This window comes from Pundamilia nyererei, unplaced genomic scaffold (assembly GCF_000239375.1).
Source record: "Pundamilia nyererei isolate P.nyererei 1_Seehausen unplaced genomic scaffold, PunNye1.0 scaffold00072, whole genome shotgun sequence".
NCBI classification, from domain to species: domain Eukaryota; kingdom Metazoa; phylum Chordata; class Actinopteri; order Cichliformes; family Cichlidae; genus Pundamilia; species Pundamilia nyererei.
The window spans coordinates 2,039,609-2,061,302 of record NW_005187473.1 but is presented as its reverse complement, the minus strand read 5'-3'; the positions used below and the strand labels follow the sequence as shown (position 1 = coordinate 2,061,302).

General features: G+C 39.7%; 1 protein-coding gene across 2 annotated transcripts in view; it reads right to left on the bottom strand.

Annotated features, from left to right (window-relative positions):
* Positions 1-21,694, bottom strand: part of znhit6 (zinc finger HIT-type containing 6) — a 40,963-nt gene that overhangs the window by 1,728 nt on the left and 17,541 nt on the right. For both annotated transcript variants that reach the window (XM_005736964.2, XM_005736965.2), the window contains exons 6-9: positions 12,454-12,522; positions 12,072-12,152; positions 8,526-8,606; positions 1,499-1,623 (exon numbers count right to left, since the gene is read on the bottom strand). In XM_005736964.2, coding sequence (XP_005737021.1) covers positions 1,499-1,623; positions 8,526-8,606; positions 12,072-12,152; positions 12,454-12,522 — 356 coding nt within the window. The remainder of the gene's footprint in view (positions 1-1,498; positions 1,624-8,525; positions 8,607-12,071; positions 12,153-12,453; positions 12,523-21,694) is intronic.

Below are 21,694 nucleotides of genomic sequence, written 5' to 3'. Positions count from 1 at the left end.
CTGTGCTGGCATTTCTCCTGCGGTGTTGCTATCAGTGTGAAGAGTGGGAGAAGAGGGTTGCATTGACAGTCCAACACAATGGGCAGCACACTGAACACATCTTATAAGTGGTCAGAAACTTGTAAATAACTCATGAAAGAATAAAGTTATGTTGAAACCAAGCACACCATTGTTTTTCTTGTGACATTACCAATAAGTTTGATGTGTCACATGGCCCTCTTCCTATTGAAAAAACAAAAGTGTTATTCAAGATGGCCGACTTCTAAATGGCCACCATGGTCAACACACATCTTGAGGAGTTTGCCCCCTCACATATATTAATGTGCCACAAACAGGGCTTTAATATCACCAACCATTCCCATTTTATCACGGTGTATCCATATAAATGGCCCACCCTGTAGATCTGACACCCAAGAGTGGTATTGCAACATTTCCAGTGAAGTGACGAGTGAGCTCTGCGCGACAGAAACCCAAAGATAACTGACTTTAACCTTTTGGCTACGTTGGGGCTGCAGACAGTACTTTCTAAGACTTCTGTCATATTTCAGGTCTGTTTATAGAACAAAATATAGAATTCAGTTTAAACTGTCTGGCTGCACGGTGCATGCTTGGAGCCTGCCAGACCCCCAACATTACTTCAGCAGATACAGTCGCTGCCACGCTGTCCAATTGCTTGTTATCATTTCCCGTCTAGCTTCACAGTCCATGGCATGTGTAATCATCAGTGTGTTTCTACAGCTAACCTTATAGGAAAACAGCGTGGTACCGAGGCCTTATCACTAAAAACACACACACGCACACACTCAGACTAAAAATGATCTCATTCGCCATTCGGCTAGTCTGGCTCTGACAGTAACTGTGATACTGTGTTTGTGTGGTCTTTTGTGATCATACCGAAAGTACTGCGATAACCACAGCTGGACCGAACTGTACACATCTCACAGGAACCAAACGGATGAGCGTGCTTTTCGTGACACGCTGTCCTGTTTTGACGCGACTGATGGTTCTCGACACTGAAAACCCAGCAGTAGTGGAAAGTGACGCAGAGGTGAGAAGAAGCACGGACTCATCTCCTGTTTTCTCGTCTATTCTCACTTCACAGCTTATGAGGTCAATCTTCAGCAATAAGCCATGTTTGATCCTCTTTCTGGCCACAATTGCAGTTGAGGTTAAGGTGGTGTAAGTGATGTTGAACAGAGCACGCTCATTTCCTTTTGGGTAGCATGTTGCCATAGTGAAAAATAAGGGAACAAAGTCTTAAAGCCTCAGCTGGAGAAACCAGGACATGATACAATGCTGCTGGAATCGGGGGAGTGGAGAGAGATTGGCGTTTGGGGGCTACATAGTATTTGAACTCATTATATATTCATCCTGTTGTTTAGTTACTGAAAGCTGTTTGGAAATCAGCAGAAAAGCATGCATGCAGGGGAAAATAACAGAAAGTTAGATGAGATGAGAAAAAGGGCTGAGATTAGAGTGGGTGTGTTTGTTTTTTTACCTGGTCCTTTCAGTGGATAGTCCTTCCAGTGATCTTTGAGTACAACATGCAGCACAGGATATTCAATCAGTGTTTTGTAGCTCAGGTTATCCCTCAGGCTCTTCTCAATGTCCAACTCATGATACCTATTTTAAAACAAATGAAAGCACAAAAGAGACCAAACGAGTGTTTATAACAAAGAGATGCCATGCAAAAATAAAGTCACATCACTACTGTTGGACCTCCTAAACCGGCAACTGCAGCTCTTTATTTCTCTTGTCGCCCGAGGCACAGTGACTGCTGATGCTCATTAAAGGATTGATAGAGATTTGAGTCATGGCTTGGCAGAAAAACGAGATCCTGCTCAGTGCCTGTCTCGTGGAATGGAAACTGACTTTAGTTGAGAGTCGACGACATCTCTCAAGCACAGCTTTCTTACTGCTCCTTTAACTATTTGCACTTGATGACATCAGCCTAGCTTTGTCTTAAAGTAGACCTGTGGCACATTAGAGATGGTCATAAATCACCGATCTGAATAGTTGACTGGATTCTTGGAGACATGAGCTAGCAACACAGAGCCAGCTTAGGTTGCTGTCACCAAAACACAAGACATCACATGTGTACTGTCGAACCGTAACTGACTTAAGCCATTGTTTGTTTTGGAAAAATCACATGAAAATTAGATCCACCCAGGTATCCACCCACTACGCGCACCGATCAAAACACTCTGCTATAATGTGACGTTTACAGGTCATTAATGGAGATTATTATTATTATTACTATTATTATTACTACTACACATTATTTTACATATTAACAGCCACAGCACATTTTTTCCTGAAGTAAAACAAAGTGACGTTTCAGATCAAAAGGAGAATCCAGTGTGAAAAGCCACAATGTGCAAGAAAGTAGCATACTTACAATGACTGCATCCACTTTGATGTGCACACCAAATATCCACTGTTTCCATGTCATTCATTTTTATGTGTTACTGATAAAGAGATTACTCTTAACGGATGTTTTTTACATTTTTTCCCCTTTTTTTGGGGGGGGGCTAAATTAAAACATACCTGTTGGTAAACAACCATTTAAGAGGGGTAGCTGGCAAACAGAGAGAGTGACTCCCTGCAGTGTTAAATCCTGGATATTTCTGAAGATCAAGACCGGGTGGCTCAGCCAAGAGCGTGCACACATCTGGTCTCTATATAATGTTCTTGTGAATGAACAGAGGACACACTGATGTTCTCTTCAGGGAGGTTCCCATTGTTTTCCTTCTGCTGCCGAGTCCCATCAGCAAAGAGACAGCCGTGTAAAATGGGAAGGACATAGAGAAACTGCAAATATGACCACTGAATACATACACCAACCAGCCACAACATTAAAACCAACAACAGATGAGTCAAGCAACACTGACCACTCCGTCACACCGCAAATCTCTAGCTGGAAACCTTCGGGCCTGGTATTCATGTGGATTTGAACTCTGGGAAACACACCGAACACCCAAAAGTTGTTGCCTTACCTGGCAGAACAACACAACAAAATAAACTGGAGAAAGTCTTTAGGAACATGACAAAGAGCTCGAGGCACTGCAAGATCACGTGCAAGATTGAGCTGTTTTGGGGATGGACGGCCATCGCAATATGAAACTGGAGGTTTTAAATGGGAACGATCTCTGTACTGTGATGTTGAAAACTATTAGATTAAGATATAAATCTATTGCAAACATACAATTACACAAGTCCAGTTGCACAAGCGTTCTACAGAATAACACTGCTGTTAATTGTTAAGACAATCTTATTGTTTGAACTGATATTGACTCACAGGGTGCGGCTGGCTGCAGAAGGTTTCCGGAATTCCTCCAAAAATTTTTGACCTCAGTTATTTTTCCTCACGCAATGACAATGTCCCCTTTCATTTTTGTTAACTGCTAAAAAGTAGGCACTCAGAAAAGAAAATGTGAATGCAAGTAAAAGTTGCAGCTGTTCCACCACATTGCTGATTTGACCTAAAAATAACCTATGGAAATGGTATAAAATACAGAAGGCGTCATCAGATCAGACATGGAAACCAAACTATGTTGAGATCACACAACAGATCAGCACAAGCCGAACTCCATCAACTCCACCTCTGATGGTAAATCTCTTATCTTAGAGATGAATGATTTTTTTTCCCCCCCAATGGTTTCCCGGAAATACACTGCTAAAAAAATAGCTCAAAAATAGCACTCAGTAAAAAAAAATACAGCAAGTACGTTGTATATTTTTAAGACACCTGGTCTCCATATTCCACTTTAAGTGCTCTACAATTTAAACAAATGGGATTCTGTAATTTTAAGGAAGCATTGAATTGACATCATTTAAACATAGACACAAAAATAAGCCTAGAAGTCAGTCACTTTCCAAAATTCAGAAGCACCACACGTTGCCAACAGCTCCACATTTTCTCCTGCACCAAAGGACTCAGCGTGCAGCACCTGTCCTTCCCGTCCTACTTCGGTTCACCTCATTATCATATTTTGTGTCACAATTTAATTGTTTAATTGTTTGTGTTTAACAAGGTTTGTGGCCTTGCCACATTTGTCACACACCGCATCTTGGCTGTTTGTGACTCTGCCTATGATCCTCAACTGAGTGAGTGCGCCCACTGATGCATTTATACAGCCATATTTTGTATATCACTATGACAGGCGGAAGAAGTAGTTCCTAACAATCATTCAGACAATTTCAATAATATAGTTACTTTCCATTTTGTTCCTGTTAATCATGAACTACAAGTTTACCTGAAATCACTAAAATATCGATATTTCAATATGACATTTGATTCTAGAACATACATTTCTGGCACTGCAAGAATCGATACTTCAGTAGCAATTTGCACAACACTACTACCTGCATATTCTCACAACATGAGATAGGGAAGTATCGTGCACCAGGAAGAACCCAGGACCCACCTCACCAGCACAGGGTCTGAAAATGGGTCCAAGGATTTCAAGGACAAAAGAGTGGAGACGAGTCCTGTGCTGGGAGACAGCAAATCTTCTGGCAAAGGCACATGTTAATGTGCCATCCTGGAGGATTTGGACTGCCTGTACAACCTCTGTAGGGCCTTGCCTCATGCTAACAATAGTGACATTGACTTTAGCCAAATGCAAAACTAGTGGGGTAAAAAAAAAAAAAAAAAAAAGAGAAAGAAGTGAAAAAAAATGTTAGTGACCTCCATCTGTAAAACTAAGATGTGCAAATCAGGCTCTTTCTTTTTGGGCTATAACACCAAAACACAATTTTAAAAAGCTGTTTTAATGGCTTTTTTTGTAATGTTGCTTTGGCATAAAAAAAGACAAACATAATTCATATTTTGCCTACACATTCACATTCATAATTAGATCGTATTTTCAGAGTAATTCTTTGTCAGAACTGCATAAAGTCTTATGGCTGTTAACTCTGACTAATAGCTCTACCTTGATGTCCACATTCAGTACAGGTCAGCCAGTGTCCTAGGCAACCATCCCTGTCCACACTTTATACACTTAATTGCACCTTTATTCCTTAATTTCAGGGTGTAACTCCTCTTAAGCCAGGTTTGGAAAAGTTTGCACTACAGAGGTTCAGTTTAAAAAGTAACACAAAACGGTTTCAGTGCAGACCTTCAAGCACCATGTGTCTGCCCATGTTCTCCCAAACAAAAATTACAGCAAATTTTACCAAAAGTGACAACTGAAGATAGTCAAACAGTGCTTTTTAACAAACACTATTTCACACTGTGTGTTTGTGTAAAAGCTGAAGTCACTTGAAAGAAGGAAAAATGTCATTATTACCTAATGAATACCTTAGAAATGCCTTGCTGTTCAGCAACCAGCAGGAGACCTGAGATAAGCATCTGCTGTGCAGAAACATACTTGAACGTAGCATTAGGGCAAGCCAAGGGAGAGCAGATAGAAAAGCTCCAGGGGACTAAGGAAGCACTAGCCACAAATATGTGAGAAAAAGAACAGCTTCAACAGGACAGGAACATCACTGCCTTAAGGCAACAGCACAACACTGGTTAAAAAAAACTAAACTAAACTAAAAAACCCAGAAAGCAGAAAAATACGGTTCGCATTGTAAAAAGAGCATCTCCATTTTAGACATCAAGGATGCATCCCTCTCCGTCTGGCAGACTGAGAGGAAAGGCAGTGGTAAGGGAAAAGAGGAGAGGGCATCCCCAGGATCACATGGGAGGAATGACTAAAAAAATAAATAAACACGAAAAAAAAACAACAACCCCATAAACAAACATCAGAAATGTGTGAATGGTTCCCTTGATGCACATGCTCACCTTTCCAGTAAGAGGATGTGGGCTATACAAGCGCCACTTATTTTAGCACAAGAACTCCTTTATTGGAGGTGGTTGATATTCCAGTAGACAACAAAAAACACGCAGTCATACCTTTTGTGTTAGACGTGGCAAATGACCACTAAGAAGCCATGACTACTTCTATCCATGACTTCTTAACATTAATAACACTGTAAAATTAGGGGTTTTCCACCAAGTCTGCATTATTCAGAAAGTAGAGGCTTATTTGTGGTTGAAATAATCCGACCGGATTTGGAACCTCTTAAACAAGATACAAGCGCAAATATAGAATTTTACCCTCTTCTATTCATTTGGATTCAAAACTAAAAATTGTACTCTGAATTAACAGACACTTAAAACACTGTTCTGGCAGATACTGAGGAGAGAATGTCAAATAGATTGATTTGTTCATGCTGCTCAGTTACTCATTACTAACGACTACTAAATGTGTATCAGGCCAAACGCTGTTAAAAGTCACGTATAAGACCTTTTGAAAGAAATGATCTTCTGCCAAAAATGACAAAAGTAGTGATTCATTTATATAAAAACGAAATCTTAACAGGAAATTCCTGTGCTATTATTTCCACCTTGACATGATCACCTCATATGATGCGCCCCGCCCACCTAAACAGAACAGCCTTAGGGGGGGGGAAACAAAAAAATGACTTTTGATACAACGACACTGGATACATTTATGCAAATATGTAATAAAGTAATGTTAAATGGAACATTACAATGTGTTGATGCTGTAACACAACAAGTGCAATTTGAAGCATCATTGTAAAGAAAGAAAGGTTTTAAATGAACAAAGTTACGACGCACACATTAGTCACACTTCTAGAAAGCACAGCTCCATCTCTAATTTGTTCTCTAAAAACTTCCTTTTGAATTTACTTTTATGTTTATAACATCCACCTCAGCTTTAAAGTAAGAAACACGTCAACATGATTATTAAAGCTCTCGGCAAAACTCCACCATCATCTTCTGTGTCACTGCCTTTCATAAAAAGTGTATCAATATTTTATTAGAACTATGATGCTTTATGCTTACAGATAAAACACACAGGGTGAATTTGATAATGTACCCCGCAACACTCCAGAAGTACTTCAGGAATGGTTTAAAGAATGCAAAAAAGGTTCCCAATTCCCAAGCTTTCACTTTAATAAAGCTCTTGAATCATGTGCTAGAAAACCATGTGCAATCCATACGGACCCTGACTATCGTCTTACAAGGCTTCAAGTAAATTTGCCCTGCTGATAAAGGATTCAGAGTCCATGCCTGAGCAAGTCAGAGCTCTGATGGCTGCAGAGCACTGACTTTCCCTTGTTGTTATTATAGATGCTTGTTGCTGTCCCTGCTCTCTGTATTAGGTTTAAATAACATTAAGGTAGGACACGAGTATGAATTTTAGCGTGGTTTATAGGTATATAACAAAGTGACTAGTAGACTATACTATACTGTGCTACACTTTATAGAAATTTGTAATGGTTGGAAACTTACTGCCTTTATGAACTTATTGCAATACACTAGCTTGTACAAGGTTCATATTTGTGGCCTCAGAGATGAGAAGAATTTAAAACTATGCATTAAGGATAAAAAGGTAAGGGTCTTGGTAAATCTCTTATCCCTCTATATGCTTTTATAAAATTTAATTTATCTCCTGAGAAGAAGTGTGCAGCTGAACCTGCTGCTGCAAAGCAAAATGATGGTGTGTGTGTGTGTGTGTGTGTGTGTGTGTGTGTGTGTGTGAGAGACAAGAATGAAGGATGGGAAGTTTTATGATGTCTCATCTCAGCCAGGGGGCAAATATAATGAGCACCAAGGATCATCATTCACTTTGTCACTAAGTAGAAACGGAAGGCTGCCAAAGAGCCTAAAAGTAGGCGAGGCAGATGGGTGCTACCATCACCTCTCCCTGACCCGTTCAAAAAAATGAATGCACAATTTAAAAAAAAAAAAAAGAAGGCGCATACAAAACAAAAGGTATGCAAAGTGGAGAGAGCCCAAGTCTAAGAAGCAAATGTCAAATTTTTAAATAACTTAGCTAATTCACAGATGTAAAAAGAAAATTATCACCACATGCAAGCTGTGATCAAAAGATGCTGAGGACTTCTAAAATACTAACAACCACCAGTGCTATCCCATAGCCTCGTCCTACAGTAGTATGTACACCTATGGTATCGATATGAAGCTCCTACGTCGTCTTGTTCTCGAGGTATCACTTTCACAAACTTAGCTGTGCGCGCCCGCTCGCTCACCTGGCAGGGTGACAACATTACACCATCAGCCTTTTACGGCTTAGGGGTAAAGATCAAAAACCCCTGACCAGATTTAAATTTGCCCAGTGTGACACTTTAGGTTGTTTTCTCATGGACTGTTTTCAGCATGCCTGCCGTGCCATCACTGTGTTGTTAACTCCCCTCGACATGAGTTTCTGTGATACCAGGTGAATTTCTCCCAGAGATTCTGTCTTGCTTCCCTCAAAAGCAAAGCAGAATACATCTGCATGAATGACATAGGAGGCAAAGATGAAGATGCAGGAAAGAAAGATAGTAAAGATAGAAGAGTCTGAATATCTTAGATCAATCAATCAAAAACAACAGAGTGCGCAAGAGAGGTGACGAAGAAAGTAAAGGGCCACAGTGAAGAATCATGGATGTAGAGAGAGAGGAGATACAGAGGGGGATGCTAGGGATGGAGTGAAAGAGCATCTCACCTGACAGAGTTAGCCTTTCTTCCCTCCACTTTCATGAAGACTTTGACATGATCAAACCGAGCTTGCACATACATCTTCAACCTGAAAAACAAACTCACATTAACACCAAGAACTAAACATATGGCCACAGTGACTAGCTTTAAGGTAGTGACGAAAAGGGTCAAAACACAAAGAGCTCATTGACTGAGCGTGGCACAGCAGTGTCCAAATGTACACTGGTATACTGACTGACATATGTATGTACTGTCAACCACAGCACCTGAGCCTGCTGCGAACAGCTGGCCAATGGAACATGCAGAGTTGAAACCTCACTGGCTTGAAACTAGAAAGAGCCTGTGTATAAAAGATTGGCAAAGACTATGTCACGTCTCTATTTAAAGAGCTGTACACCTCTACACAATGCTCTTGATGTGGATTTTGCAGTAAGGCACTGATCGCTGTTATCAGTTTAAAGCTTAGGTCAGAGGAGTCAAATCACTGCTCTGTAAGAGGTTCAGATAAGAAATAGTGCAATCTAAGAAGCTGCCCTGTTCAAAGACTACTGTTCAGGATGGGAGAAACAAGAGCTTGGGAAATGGAAAAAAAAGAGCAAATGTATGTCAACGTGCGGAGACCCCGACCACATCCTGTGTTACTGAACTGTACTGAGCTGATCGATAACAAAGATCAGCACAGAAGATTACCTCTTGAAAAACAGCTTCTGTGTGCAGGGAGATAAATTCAACTTATTAAAAGCTGACAATCTATCCACTCTGAGAAACATGAGCATAGCTGTGACAAAGCACAGTAGCAGAAATCACCAGTGTTACATGCAACCCATCTCATTCACATTCTACAGATAACTTTAATTAGATACAGTAATATTTATGAAACTTCCTGTGGAACGGTGAACTGTAGCTATCAAAATCTTTTATTGAACATGAGCCTCCCAAGGCTTTCAGTTTCATTAAGGTTATGAGGGTTTACTACTAGAACTGAACCCTGACTACACAAAAACGTAAAGCTTATATTAACGTTATCATCAGCAGTTTAAATTTGCTATTTAAAAACACAGTGTGTCTAAGGTTTTCTAAAATTTGAAGAAAGTCATTTTACCACCAGGCTGTCACTGTTGTCAGATGGTTGGAATGGCCCCAATGTTGTTGAGGAGTAAAACATGAACCTCAATTGCACATCAAAATGAAGACAGCGAGAAGACAGCACATTCTTCTGCAGTCGGTCTAAATTATCTGGATTGCTGAGCTGACTGAAGTAGCAGGCTCATGTACCTAGGTGATGTCGGTGGTGACCACCGGTTCCCTTTTCATAAGCAGTCTAAAAGGAAATCGATATTCACTCATTACCCAAAGATGTTTAGACTCCATGTGGGACAAAACCTGTAAGCACACCATTTGGTTTTAGTCATCCTCATTTTAGCTCATTGCTAGGATCATCTTTGAGCTCCTTTAGTCAACTTTTAGAAGCTGTCTATGTCCACCAAAACTACAGCCCAATTCTTGTCTTTTTTTCTGATCATCGGGACATTTTTAAAAGACTAATATCATTTCCTTTGTTTTCTTTCACCTGGAAATCACAAACAAAAACAGTAATGTGTGTGTGTGTGTGTGTGTGTGTGTGTGTGTGTGTGTTTTTAACAGTTAATATAAAGGCCCAGAAATAGCAACTTTGTAATGATACCTCTGCAGTGCAACCAGTTTACATCATCCACCCAGGGTCCATTGTACAAGAAAAGTAATGATAGTTTTTGTAGATCAAAATAGGTATTAAGTATTGTCAGAGTTCAAAAAATAATGAAAATAGTGAAAGCAGTTTTAAAAGCATGATTTATAGCAGGAGAGCTTTTACAGCGTATTAAGACCCACAAGTCAAAACCATGGTTCTATTTGAACACAAGACTCTATTGTGCTGTTCTGCTGTAGCTGATTCAGATGCTTAATGTGACAGTTTACGAGACAATTTTGGGCAATGCAAAAATCTTGTATACAATGCATTACAATTTTGAAGCAGGTCAAATTGGATACTTGACATTAAACCATTAAGTATGAATGCCACCATCCACATTTCAACTATAATTACTGTGAATGATTCATTTGGCTTCCTTTTCTCCGCTCTCTTTCTCAACTATGAGAATCTACGAACAAAACACTACTTCAAACTCGCTGCCAACAATAAAAAGTGCTCATTAAAACTTTTCAACAGAAAACAAAGGGCTGAGCAGCAGTCATTATCCCCGAACTTAGAGGTCTTTCAAGCCATACATCAAAGAGGTGTTAACTTCTAGGTCTATTATCACATTGTTATGTTTTCTATTTTTATTCATGGGTTTAAAAAAAAAAAAAAAAACTAAACAAATCGGTGTGAGCTGAATTTCTATTGCTGAATGAAACGGATTAGTTTATGATTTCCAGCTTTGCTGCAAGATAAAGCTGGAGTTTTAGCAGATTTATAAAAATCAGTAACGCTAAACACAAGGGATCACATACCTGAAATTACTCCCAAGATCACAGAAATAGTTTTCACTTTGACGGCAAGTCACTAGTACTATTCCCAAATGAATCAATGCATAGTTGCTGCTTGTCCACACTGCCACAAAGCAAGGACAAAGTTTTATCTAGGAGCACATTCCAAAGCAAGGAAAGGTACTAACAGCTCACGGGAACTAGATTACTCGAATAATTGTCTACTACCGGTAGGCCGGGCCATTGTAATTCAGTACTGTCAAAGTTGTCCCTTGACAACTGACAGGGAGTACTGACAGGGTCCAGACAGAGAGAGCATATTTCTCCCACACTGGCTTCTCTTAATTGCTTCCCATTAAATCCAGAATCAAATTTAAAATCCTTCTCCTCACATACAAGGTCCTGAACTTGTGGGTATTTAAAAGTAGAACAGAAGAGGCACAGCCTGCAGCCTTCATGCACCTCTTCTGTGGAACCAGCTCCCAGTTTGGCTTTGGGAGATAGACACCCTCTCTACGTTATTCATCTCTGGCTCTCCTGCACAGCGTGTATTTGTCCTGTCTTTCTCCCCCATTATTCCAAACTGGTTGTGACAGATGGCTGCCCCCCCCTCCCCAAGCCTGGCTCTGCTAGACGTTTGTTCCTGTTAAAACAGTTTTTCCTTCCCACTGGCACCAAGTGCTTGCTCAAAGGGTCTGATTGCTGTGGATTTCTCTATATTATTGTAGGGTCTTTACCTTGTTGTAAGGTAAACAACCCTTGGCTGTAAGGTGTGATTGTTGTTGCTATATAAATAAAACTGAATTTAATTATCCTACAGTTTTAAATGTGTACACAATATGTACACATGAACATGTTGGTTTTCCTGTTGTAATGATGAAACTTTAATTACAGACAAATTTCTGTGTGGCTCTGTTAGTGTCTCAACCTTCACTTAGAAGTGGTTTCTTTTTACAGACTCAGTTTCTTGAAGCAACGTTTAGAGCTTTTACATCATTTTTCAAATAAATATCTCAGCTTCTAAAAACAAACTGAACCAAAAAAAAAAACAAATGTTCTGTTTTCAAATGTGAGGGGGAAAGCTCACTTCTGACGTGTGACAGGGTCCGACTCTGTAGGGTGAATATAAGAAGTCAAGATCTGCTTCAAGGTTTGTTTGTCAGACACCCTGCAACAAAAATAGGCATCGTTAATAGAGAAGCAAATGCAAGAGAAAATAAAGGATCAATAATGGTCCCAACTTCAATTCAATATCAGTTTTCTTCGTCCCACTCCTTTTTCAGGCAATTTTTGTTTTTTGTTTTGTGCATTTTATGCTCAATATAGGTATTTGTTGTGCCTGGAAATGAACAAATAAATGAAATGAAATGAACACACTTTGGTTTCAGGGCACACTTAAACGCTAAAGGTTTAGAAGAAACTTTTATGACACACTATTGAAGAAATGTAATTATTACTTGATTACTCACCTCCTCTGAGTGAACTCTGAACTGCTCTGAGGAAATATGAGCTTCAGGTGCCACAGAAACAGTTTTTCTCTAGAAGAGACAGAAATGCACATTTTTATTTGCAGCTCATCAAAAACAGTGTTTTCATATAAGGTTATTGTTATTCTCACTGTACTCAATTCACAGTCAAACACAAATGCCCTTGTTTAATTTCAGAGCACAACATGGACACGGCTCTAATCTGTCCAAGACAATACATCTGGCTGCTTCCAAGATCCTGTCCATCTGTGTGACTGCGTGCAAATGAAAAAAACAAAAAAAAGAAGAAAAAAAAAAACATAGTCACCATGGAAACCGTGACATATACACTCAATACTAGGACACCAGCTGGCCAATATCGCATAATAATCACTTCTTCTGGGGTAATGCTTTGGGCAGTAACTGTGAAATGTGGTCGGGTTTTCTGGGTTGCTGGGTGTGCTCTACAACCAAACAATCATTCCCTAAGCAGCTGCAGTATTCTACTACTGCCGTCAGATAAAGCCAACAAAACCTAATACATCAAACCGTTTGGGAGATAAGAATAACATGATGTATGATGATCTATTCCTTAGTAATCTCTTACAGAATCTTTTGGTGGATTCACAACACTTAATATTCCACATAGCTATTTCGTCAAACTATAGCAGATCATACACCAAGTGATCATCATAAAATAAATATAATGCTGCAGAGGAAGAAAGGACTAGAATAAAACCTAATGGCACAAGCAGCAGCATGCTGTTCTCTCCAGAGTCATGCCACAGAATAGTGAGTGCTAAACCTAACTACAAGGACTTGTGTTAACCAAGACCACAGAGTTTGCCATGAGTAGGGTGGAGCTGAATCATCAAACACTTCTACAGCAAAGCAGAGGACTAAAGCCTTAACAGAGCTTAAAAATGAAGATGAAACATTACCCTCAAAAAGTCCCAAAGCATAAATGTAAGGAGAGCAAAGGAGACCTTGTTATTAGGGCTTTGCTACTCACCAAGATAGACTTGGAGCACATCATGGAGGTTTGTTTTTGTTACGAGCACCATCAGTGCACCAGCACGTGCATCAACCTCCTATTGTCTGCCATTCTCATCAACCTTTCCTCTGATGCATTCCTACCAGAGTCGCTGCAGAAGGCTCACTCGCAACCGTATAAAGCCAGTGAAGCTATAGCATGGAGGTTGGTAAGTGGTGTCTTGATCCCTCTTATTTACTCCCTCATCTCCATCACCGACAGCATCATCCCTCTGCTGGTTTTACAGTTTCTGTTTATTAATAACAAGTTGAGGTGGGAGTTACTAGCAGCCCTATACAAGTAACTCTAATACTTTAGCCTACTGATATTAGCTTAGGGGAGAAGCCAGAATCTGACGGTTTGTAGTCTTATTCCTGTTATTGTTTCTTTTTGCTGGGGCTCCCATCGCCCTTATTTGTATTGTTTGTTATTGTTATTTGTAACTAGCTATATTTTCAATATTGTAGGATTTTATATGTTAGGTTAATTTGAGCCATAGAGGTAGGCAGTGTACTGTCAGTGTAGACGATGGAAGTCATCCAGAAAAACTTATGAAACATCTGCTGATATCTGGTTGAATTCATTGTGTACATCCACAAAAAGCAGCAAACCTCAGCAGCAGCCCAGATGATCACCAGCCTGTACACTAAGAAAATCGACTGAGCCATTACATTATTAATTAAAGAAGTTGATAGAGTACTTCAACTTTTACTGGAGTATTTTTTTTTAACAGTAGTATCTGTACTTCTACTCAAGTACAGAATGTCTGTACTTTTGCCACCTTTGTACAAAATAGAATGAATAAGGCATCATCTGCACTCTACTGGGAACAAAGTGTCCAAATATGAGAGCTTGAGCTCACAATGGGTTCACAGCTGAGCAGTTCACTTGCTGAAGACACATAGGTGAGTGACAGATAAAACAGGAGAATATTGTGATTGTGGACTAAACTCTCCATAGGTAAATGAAATTATGTCCTGTGAACAGGATAAATATTTAAATGAAAGTAAAGCAGAACTTGAGCTAGTCTGTCAGTTAAACCCAGAACACAGAATAAATCAGCAGTTTAAATTTGTATTTTCAGAGGTAGGAATGAGGAAAATACAAGTTCACTACATTTTATTTGACCATACTTAAATAGTAACAATGCAACTAGCCTAACAACAAAGTTCTGGTCAAATAAATAAATTAGTAGTAAATTAGTAAATACTTAAATAAACGGTATATTTGGATAAATGTCCAAACCACTGACACGTCCTGCTAACTAAAAATCCAGGCAGTGTTCTGTTGTCGGGTCCACATGGTAGCATTATACCATAGATGGCTTTTTTCTCCCCAATGCAAACAGAAACAGGATAAGGAAAAAAAACAAAAAGACCAAATGTGTGTATTTATATGTGCGCACAACACTGAGTAAAAGGTTGAATTTTCACTTGGTTGTAAGGTGTGGGGCAAAGTGAAGGCCCCAGCAGACAGGAAGACAATGGACTGGGCGGTGATTTCCTACTTTGGAAGGCATCTCAGAAATCCACCCAATTTTTCAAAGTAATTTATGTGTTTGCTTAGTTTGGGTCAAGTTTCTTGTTTAGTGCGTCAGACTGACTTGCACAAGTGTCTGTGTGTTTCCATGTGTAAGCAAATGAGGGTGGAGCACCAGGTGTGATGCCATTACTCTGTCATTATGGCAAATGGAAATCATGTCTTTCAATGGAAAAGAGGCTTGCCCAAATATGCAGGCAATTGGGTCAGGCCAGGCCAAAATGCATACCTGTGAAAGGTGCCATCATTATTAATCACACACACAAAAAACAAAAACTGGAAAGAGCTGCATATAAAAGTCAAAATCGATCACGCTACCTAGACCTTTAACAGTTTTTACTGATAGCACTGGAACAAGACTGAGTTTTAACAAGATCCAACAAAGCCTATGATCTAATCTGGGAGTAAAACAGCAAACTCACAATTCAGATTCAACTTACTTTATTCTCACTCTGAAAACTCACCGTCTTGGCAAAAAGTGTCTTTAAAAAAAAAAAAACCCTGATATGATATTCAACAGTCTGAGTAGCAAAGACGGATATTGCAGCACAATAGCAGATTTAGGCGAGCAAATAATTGGAGGATTTTTTTTCCTTTGCTCACATTAATATTTGTGAACAGACAGTCACTCCAACTAATCACCGAATTGAATCTTTGCCTTGAAGAATACCATAAATACATAATGTGTGTGGAAGGGCTGGGCGATATGGCCTAAAATCCATTTCGCGATATAATTTGAAGCATGTGCGGTAACGATATATATCGCGATATATTCTTTTCTTCTGTATAGCGTATTTTCCACACTATAAGGCACATCTAAAATCCTTTAATTTTCTCAAAAATTCAGAGTGTGCGTATGAATTTTGGTTGTGCTTACTGACCTCGAACTGATTTGGGCGTGCAGAAATCCGTTAAAAAAATGTTTTAGTGCAACTTTGGTAAGCCGCACTGCTTGATGGATTGTCAGAGCATTACGGCTGCCGTAGTGAGGAGCTTAGCAGAGTAATCTGGGTCCAAAACTCCGTCCATTTCAGGTCCCAAAGTCAAACGAACAGAGTTAAAAACTGTCTAAATTCTTTCATCTTTAATAAAATTATCAGCGTTGCTGCTTTACCAGGTGTAACAATTAAGTTTAACATCCAGGCATCCACGAAAACAGAATTTGTTAAATTTAACAGAGTTAGAAGTTAGCAGGAAGTTAGCTCGCTAGTTTACACCTAAACATTTCATACCATGTTCTGACAGAGATTTTTGAAACTAAGTAAAACGTACAGCTCTGCTACCACTTCCAACATAAATGAAGACAGAAAACTAAACAGCAGTGGCGTTTGCAGGGTTACTGAAGTTGGACTACCTGCTATATAATGTTGTGCTACGTGATTGCTAGCAACACAGCTATGTTAGCATAACATTAGCACAGTGAAGCTGGAGGATGAACGCCAACTTTTTTCCACTCGATAAAAGTTAACGTGAGGGATTCTGGTGGTCAGGGACGAATGCAATCGCATAGCAGGATGCTATGCACGGGCCAAACTTCAGTCAGGAGAACAACTGAGATTATTCATTCACAATACGAAGTTAGTTATTAATATACTGCAACAACATGGGAATAGAGCAGCTGCGAGAGAATTCAACATTAATGAATCAATGTTACGGAAGAGGAGGAAGCGCAGTTTTTGGCTTTCCCCATATTTCAAAAGTGCTTCATCTCTTTGCTATGACTGTCGACCGCCATAATTTGAAGATGATAATGGTTGTAGCCGCTGCGATGCGCAGCTTGGTGACATCATCAACATGCACTATCGCGATAGAGCGGTATAGTCAAAATCTCCATCGTTGGCCAAATTTATATCGTTTCTATCGTATATCGTTTCTATCACCCACCCCTAGTGTGTGGTGTGTATATAATAATGTGTGGCCTTATAATCACTCTGGGGTTCGTTTGATCCTGTGTTTTTATCTTTCAATTTCTTTTTAAACTTGTTTTTATATGAAAACCCGCTAAGCAGCATAATGAACGAAACAGACAATCCAATAATCAGGTCCACTTTATGCATTAACTGGTGAGGTTTGAAAAGAAAGGTCCTGTTTCACATAACTATAATAGTCCCTATGACTGCAAGCTTACTTTTCAACAGTTTATGTTGTACAAACTAGTATGTTTTAAGCATACTGAACCTTTGCTATTTGAGGTTTGGCTACTGCTTTATACAGAGTCTGAGCAATTGTCCTGATGTGTGGAGGACACTACGAATGAAAGCATGATCGGGGGAGATGGATAAATTCATTAACCAGAGTACACACTGTTGGTTTAGTAAGTGATTGGTGTTGTGTGTGCTATCCACAGCAGTGAGCAGAAACCCTGACTGGTGGTCTGGCAGTCGCAGCAGAAATCCATCTGGCTGGATTAAGGACTGGACCGATCCAACAAAAATGTCACTACACGTGAAACCATGTGTGCTGTGTTTCTGATGGTCAGAGGCAGATGCCAGGATCTGAGTGGCAAGTGGGTGCTAGTAAAATTAGATGACAGGATTGTGGGGACTGTCTATTAAGATACAAAAACTAAAGTCAGAATTCAAAGCGATAGTTGTGTCCGCAACCTCAAAGGGTGGAGCGACAGAGCGGCTGATGGAAAGAAGACAAAGAAGAGAAAGATTACATGCAGCCGCATCATAAGTGTTCTTATTCGAGTCTCTTACACTCTAGCTGTTTGACAACCTGCACAGGACTAACCTTCCCGAAAAGTCATGAACACAAATATGTTAACACGTACAGGCCAGACTTTGAGTGCGACTTTGGCTTATGTTAATCTTAAATCTGACACAAAGGACAAAATGTGAATCACGCTGTTGGTGTTGCAATAGGCTGCTAGTAAGAAATGCCCAATAAAACAATTTAAAGCTAAATCTTTATCCAGTTGTCTGTTATATATAGCCAACGCTGGCTTATCTCTCGAGATAGGTGCCCTTTTTATTTATTTATTTTTGTTGTTTTTTAATGACGTCAGTGTTGCATGGTCTAACAAACAAACGTGCATTGCATGAAAATGGTCAGGTACAAGGATTGAACTGAAAAATGAAACATTTTTAAAGAACTTCAGACAGTCTGGTGACATATTGTTCAAGACTACAATTACAAGAAGGTCTTTGGAATCACAATATAACAAAATGGCAGGTGGCTCAAAACCTTACACAGTGTGTGTGCGTGTGTGTTTGTTAATAGTTTCATTTATAAACAGGAATCATCGCAATAATAACCGAGTTCTTCTGGCAAAGTACAAAACTGTGAATAACGAGTGAACACATGTAAAGCTTTTTACCCATTTCCAACATTTTACCCAAATGCAAGTTTTTCATGTCACCTGCATCTATAGCACAATCGAGTTTCTGGTCAATTTGCATTTTGGAATTTTGCCCCTAGTCAAGAGACTGATGTGTGGCCCTCGGATATGCGGCCAACTGTGATGACAGTGTTTGTAACAGTGATGCAGATTGCCATTCTGATGTAAGGTTTGCCTCGGATGGCGGCAGGCACAGATTCTGCTCTGTATCAAGCCAAGCCAGCCAAAAAGCTGTCGTTTGGAGTCAAAAAAAAAAAAAAAAAAAAAAAACACAGACTAAAGCTGCTGCTGATTGTTTCACTTGAACTTGGAAAGCACAAGTGGTAATGCAAATGAGAGTGAAGTGATGAATAGTCGTCCCCTGCCATGAAATCCTGCTTTAATCCATTTGTGTACTCATTCATCACATGCAATGGCTCACACATCACTTTGGTTTCTGCTAACCTGCGATGAATATCACTGCCACATTACGGCATTTTCAAAATTGCATTAATTGGTCTAATAGAGTTACTAAAATTACAGCCCTTTTCCATACTCTCAGTGTGGCAAACTTCAGCTGCGACATGTTCTGCATGTGAATTTCCACTGCACCTTCACAGCAAGGGATCGGTGATATTTTCCACTGTGCTCGAGATAAACGGCAAACAAATGCTTTATCCCGCTGAGAGCCAAGTCATCGACGGCATTACTAACCAGAGAGTAAGTTTAACCCTAGGCAATCATAATATGTATATTTTGTTTTTTAGTGTTAGCAATCGGGAACAAAGAAAATTATTCTTCAAACTGGGACTTTTTTTTTTTCAAAAACACAAAAAGAAAGAGACTGTTTTGCCATTCCCCAAGTATAGGGTTAGGGATACCACCAATTGTAAATTAGACCTCTGAGGGATAAAAAAAACTACCTCCACTATTCATAGTTTAGACGTGATGTCACATCATTAGATGAACATCCACCCGCATAGCAAGAAAAAAAGTATTTTTGCTGCCTGAAAGTTACAGTCAATGTAAAAAGAAAGTACAGTCACTTCAAGCTCGTTTTTTTGTATCAGGATATAGAAACAATATCAGGTCTTAAATTACAGAAATACAACCTCAGATGAAATACAAATTGTGACATATAACACCATGTCATTAATTAATTTAAAAAGTCAAAATGCAGAAGTACTGCATGAGAAACTAAGTACACCCTTACTGCTTCCATAAGAATTAAGAGGATAACCAGCATCCAGGTGCATTTTAATCAAATGGACTTGAGTAACCGATCATTAGCAAGTGTGAGCACCTATATAAAAAGCAGTTTGCTGCTCGTGAGCATTCAGGTGTGTGTTCATACTAGGGCTGCCACGATTAGTCGACTAGTCACGATTACATCGACTATCAAAATCGTCGACGACTAATTTAATAGTAGACACTTGAAGCTTTGTAAGATCCCAAAAGACGCAGGAATAAGTAGTAGGATTTAGTGTAATAATGGACTGAAACAGAAGATGGCAGCACTGCATGTACAAGGATACCAGCTGCCGTTAAACTCCGAAGAAGAAGAAGCTCAGTTTCCAATAGTGATGTGCGATACCACTGATTTCCTTTCCGATCCGATACCAAGTACTTTTCAGGGTGGTATCGACGATACTGATCCGATACCGATACTTTATACAAAAAAACGTATTTTATTTATTTATCTCAAATCATAGCGTCATAATGATTACAGGACATCAGATTACTTGTTCTTATCACTTAATAATGCAGAGTTCATCATATAGAAATAAAAAAAAACTGAAGTTGTGCGCCATTTGAACACGTTGCCTGCCTGCAGCACTAAAGGACTCTGTGAGAGACGTGTGTCTCGCCCTAGCAGCACCTGTCCCTCTCCTCCTCTTCAGTTCGTCTCAACATACGCGCCTCATATTCTGTGATATGATTTACTCTGAGGTGTTTGACAAGGTTAGTGATGTTGCCACAACCAAACATGCCAACCCTCCCGATTTTTCCGGGAGAATCCCGGAGCCACCATTCTCCCAAATTTCCACCTGGACAACAAAATTGAAAAACCATATTGCAGAATTCATAGCGCGGCCCAGCCAATTCCAGTTTCCAACAATGGCGGCAGCTACTTAGTTTTAATATTACTCTTATTTCTCTTTCTGGGTCGCAAAAAACCCCCAACTTTTAACATGTTCTCAGGTGAGAATGTAGCTGTGTAAACTTCAAATATCTGAGCCGATCGACACATCGTCTTCAAACCCCCGCGGGCTTTCACTACTCGGGTTAAACATGATATATAAGTCACTTTGATAACTTAAAAATGTTATTGTTCGGCTTTTTATTTGTTCGTGAGTAAATCGGTTTGGCTGAGATTAAAGTTATTAGATTAGATTAAATTAAATGTAACTTTATTAATCCCTCAGGAGGGTTCCTCCGGGGTTTTCACACAGCTGAATAAACATCAAACAGAAAACTAATTAAAGAAAGTGTGAGACGGTCGAGAGTTTACGCCAGTGCCCGGTTATATTTTAGATAGCAAGGAGCAGATGGCTAAGTTTCACTCCACCGAGGGAACTCATGACGTACTACCTGGCTTTCTTTAGACCGCGAAGGGCGGGTCCTCAGGTGAAAGCAGCCTCTGAATTTGGACACCCCCGCTGTTTCGGTGACATTTAACGTATTTTATCCGATAAATAAACCCTGTAAAATGTGCCCTTGTCTCCCTAATTCTGAGGTCTCAAGGTTGGGAAAGTATAGCCACAACACCTCACTCTTGGAGCACTTTTTTGCCACATGTATTGCAAACCATGTCTCAGCTGTTTGTGGAGGTAAAATACGTCCGCACAATTAGGCTCAGCCATTGTTGTGAGTGCGCGCGCCAAGGGGCTGCGAGACATTTATACAGCCGTATTTCGCACATGACTATGAAAGGCGGAGGAGGAAGTAGTTCCTTTGAATGTAGACAATCCGAATGTTATAGTTTCTTTCCACTGTGTTGCTGTTAATGATAAACTACAAATTAACCCTAAATTACTAAAAATATCGATATTTTAATGTGAGAATGGATTCTAGAACATAAATGACTGGTATCGGAGGAATCGATATTTCAGGATCGATCCGCACATCACTAGTTTCCAACAATGGCGGTAGCTAGTTAGTTTTAATGTTACTCTTATTATTCTTTCTGGGTCACAAAATAAACGTTTAACATATTTTCAGACGAGAATGTAGCTGTATAAACTTCTGCTCAGTTTATCAAGACACCACATATTTTCAAAAGCGCTCCGACGTTTTTGGAGACGTCTGTTACGTCGTTAGCTAACTGGGGTTACAGGCTCACTAGAGCC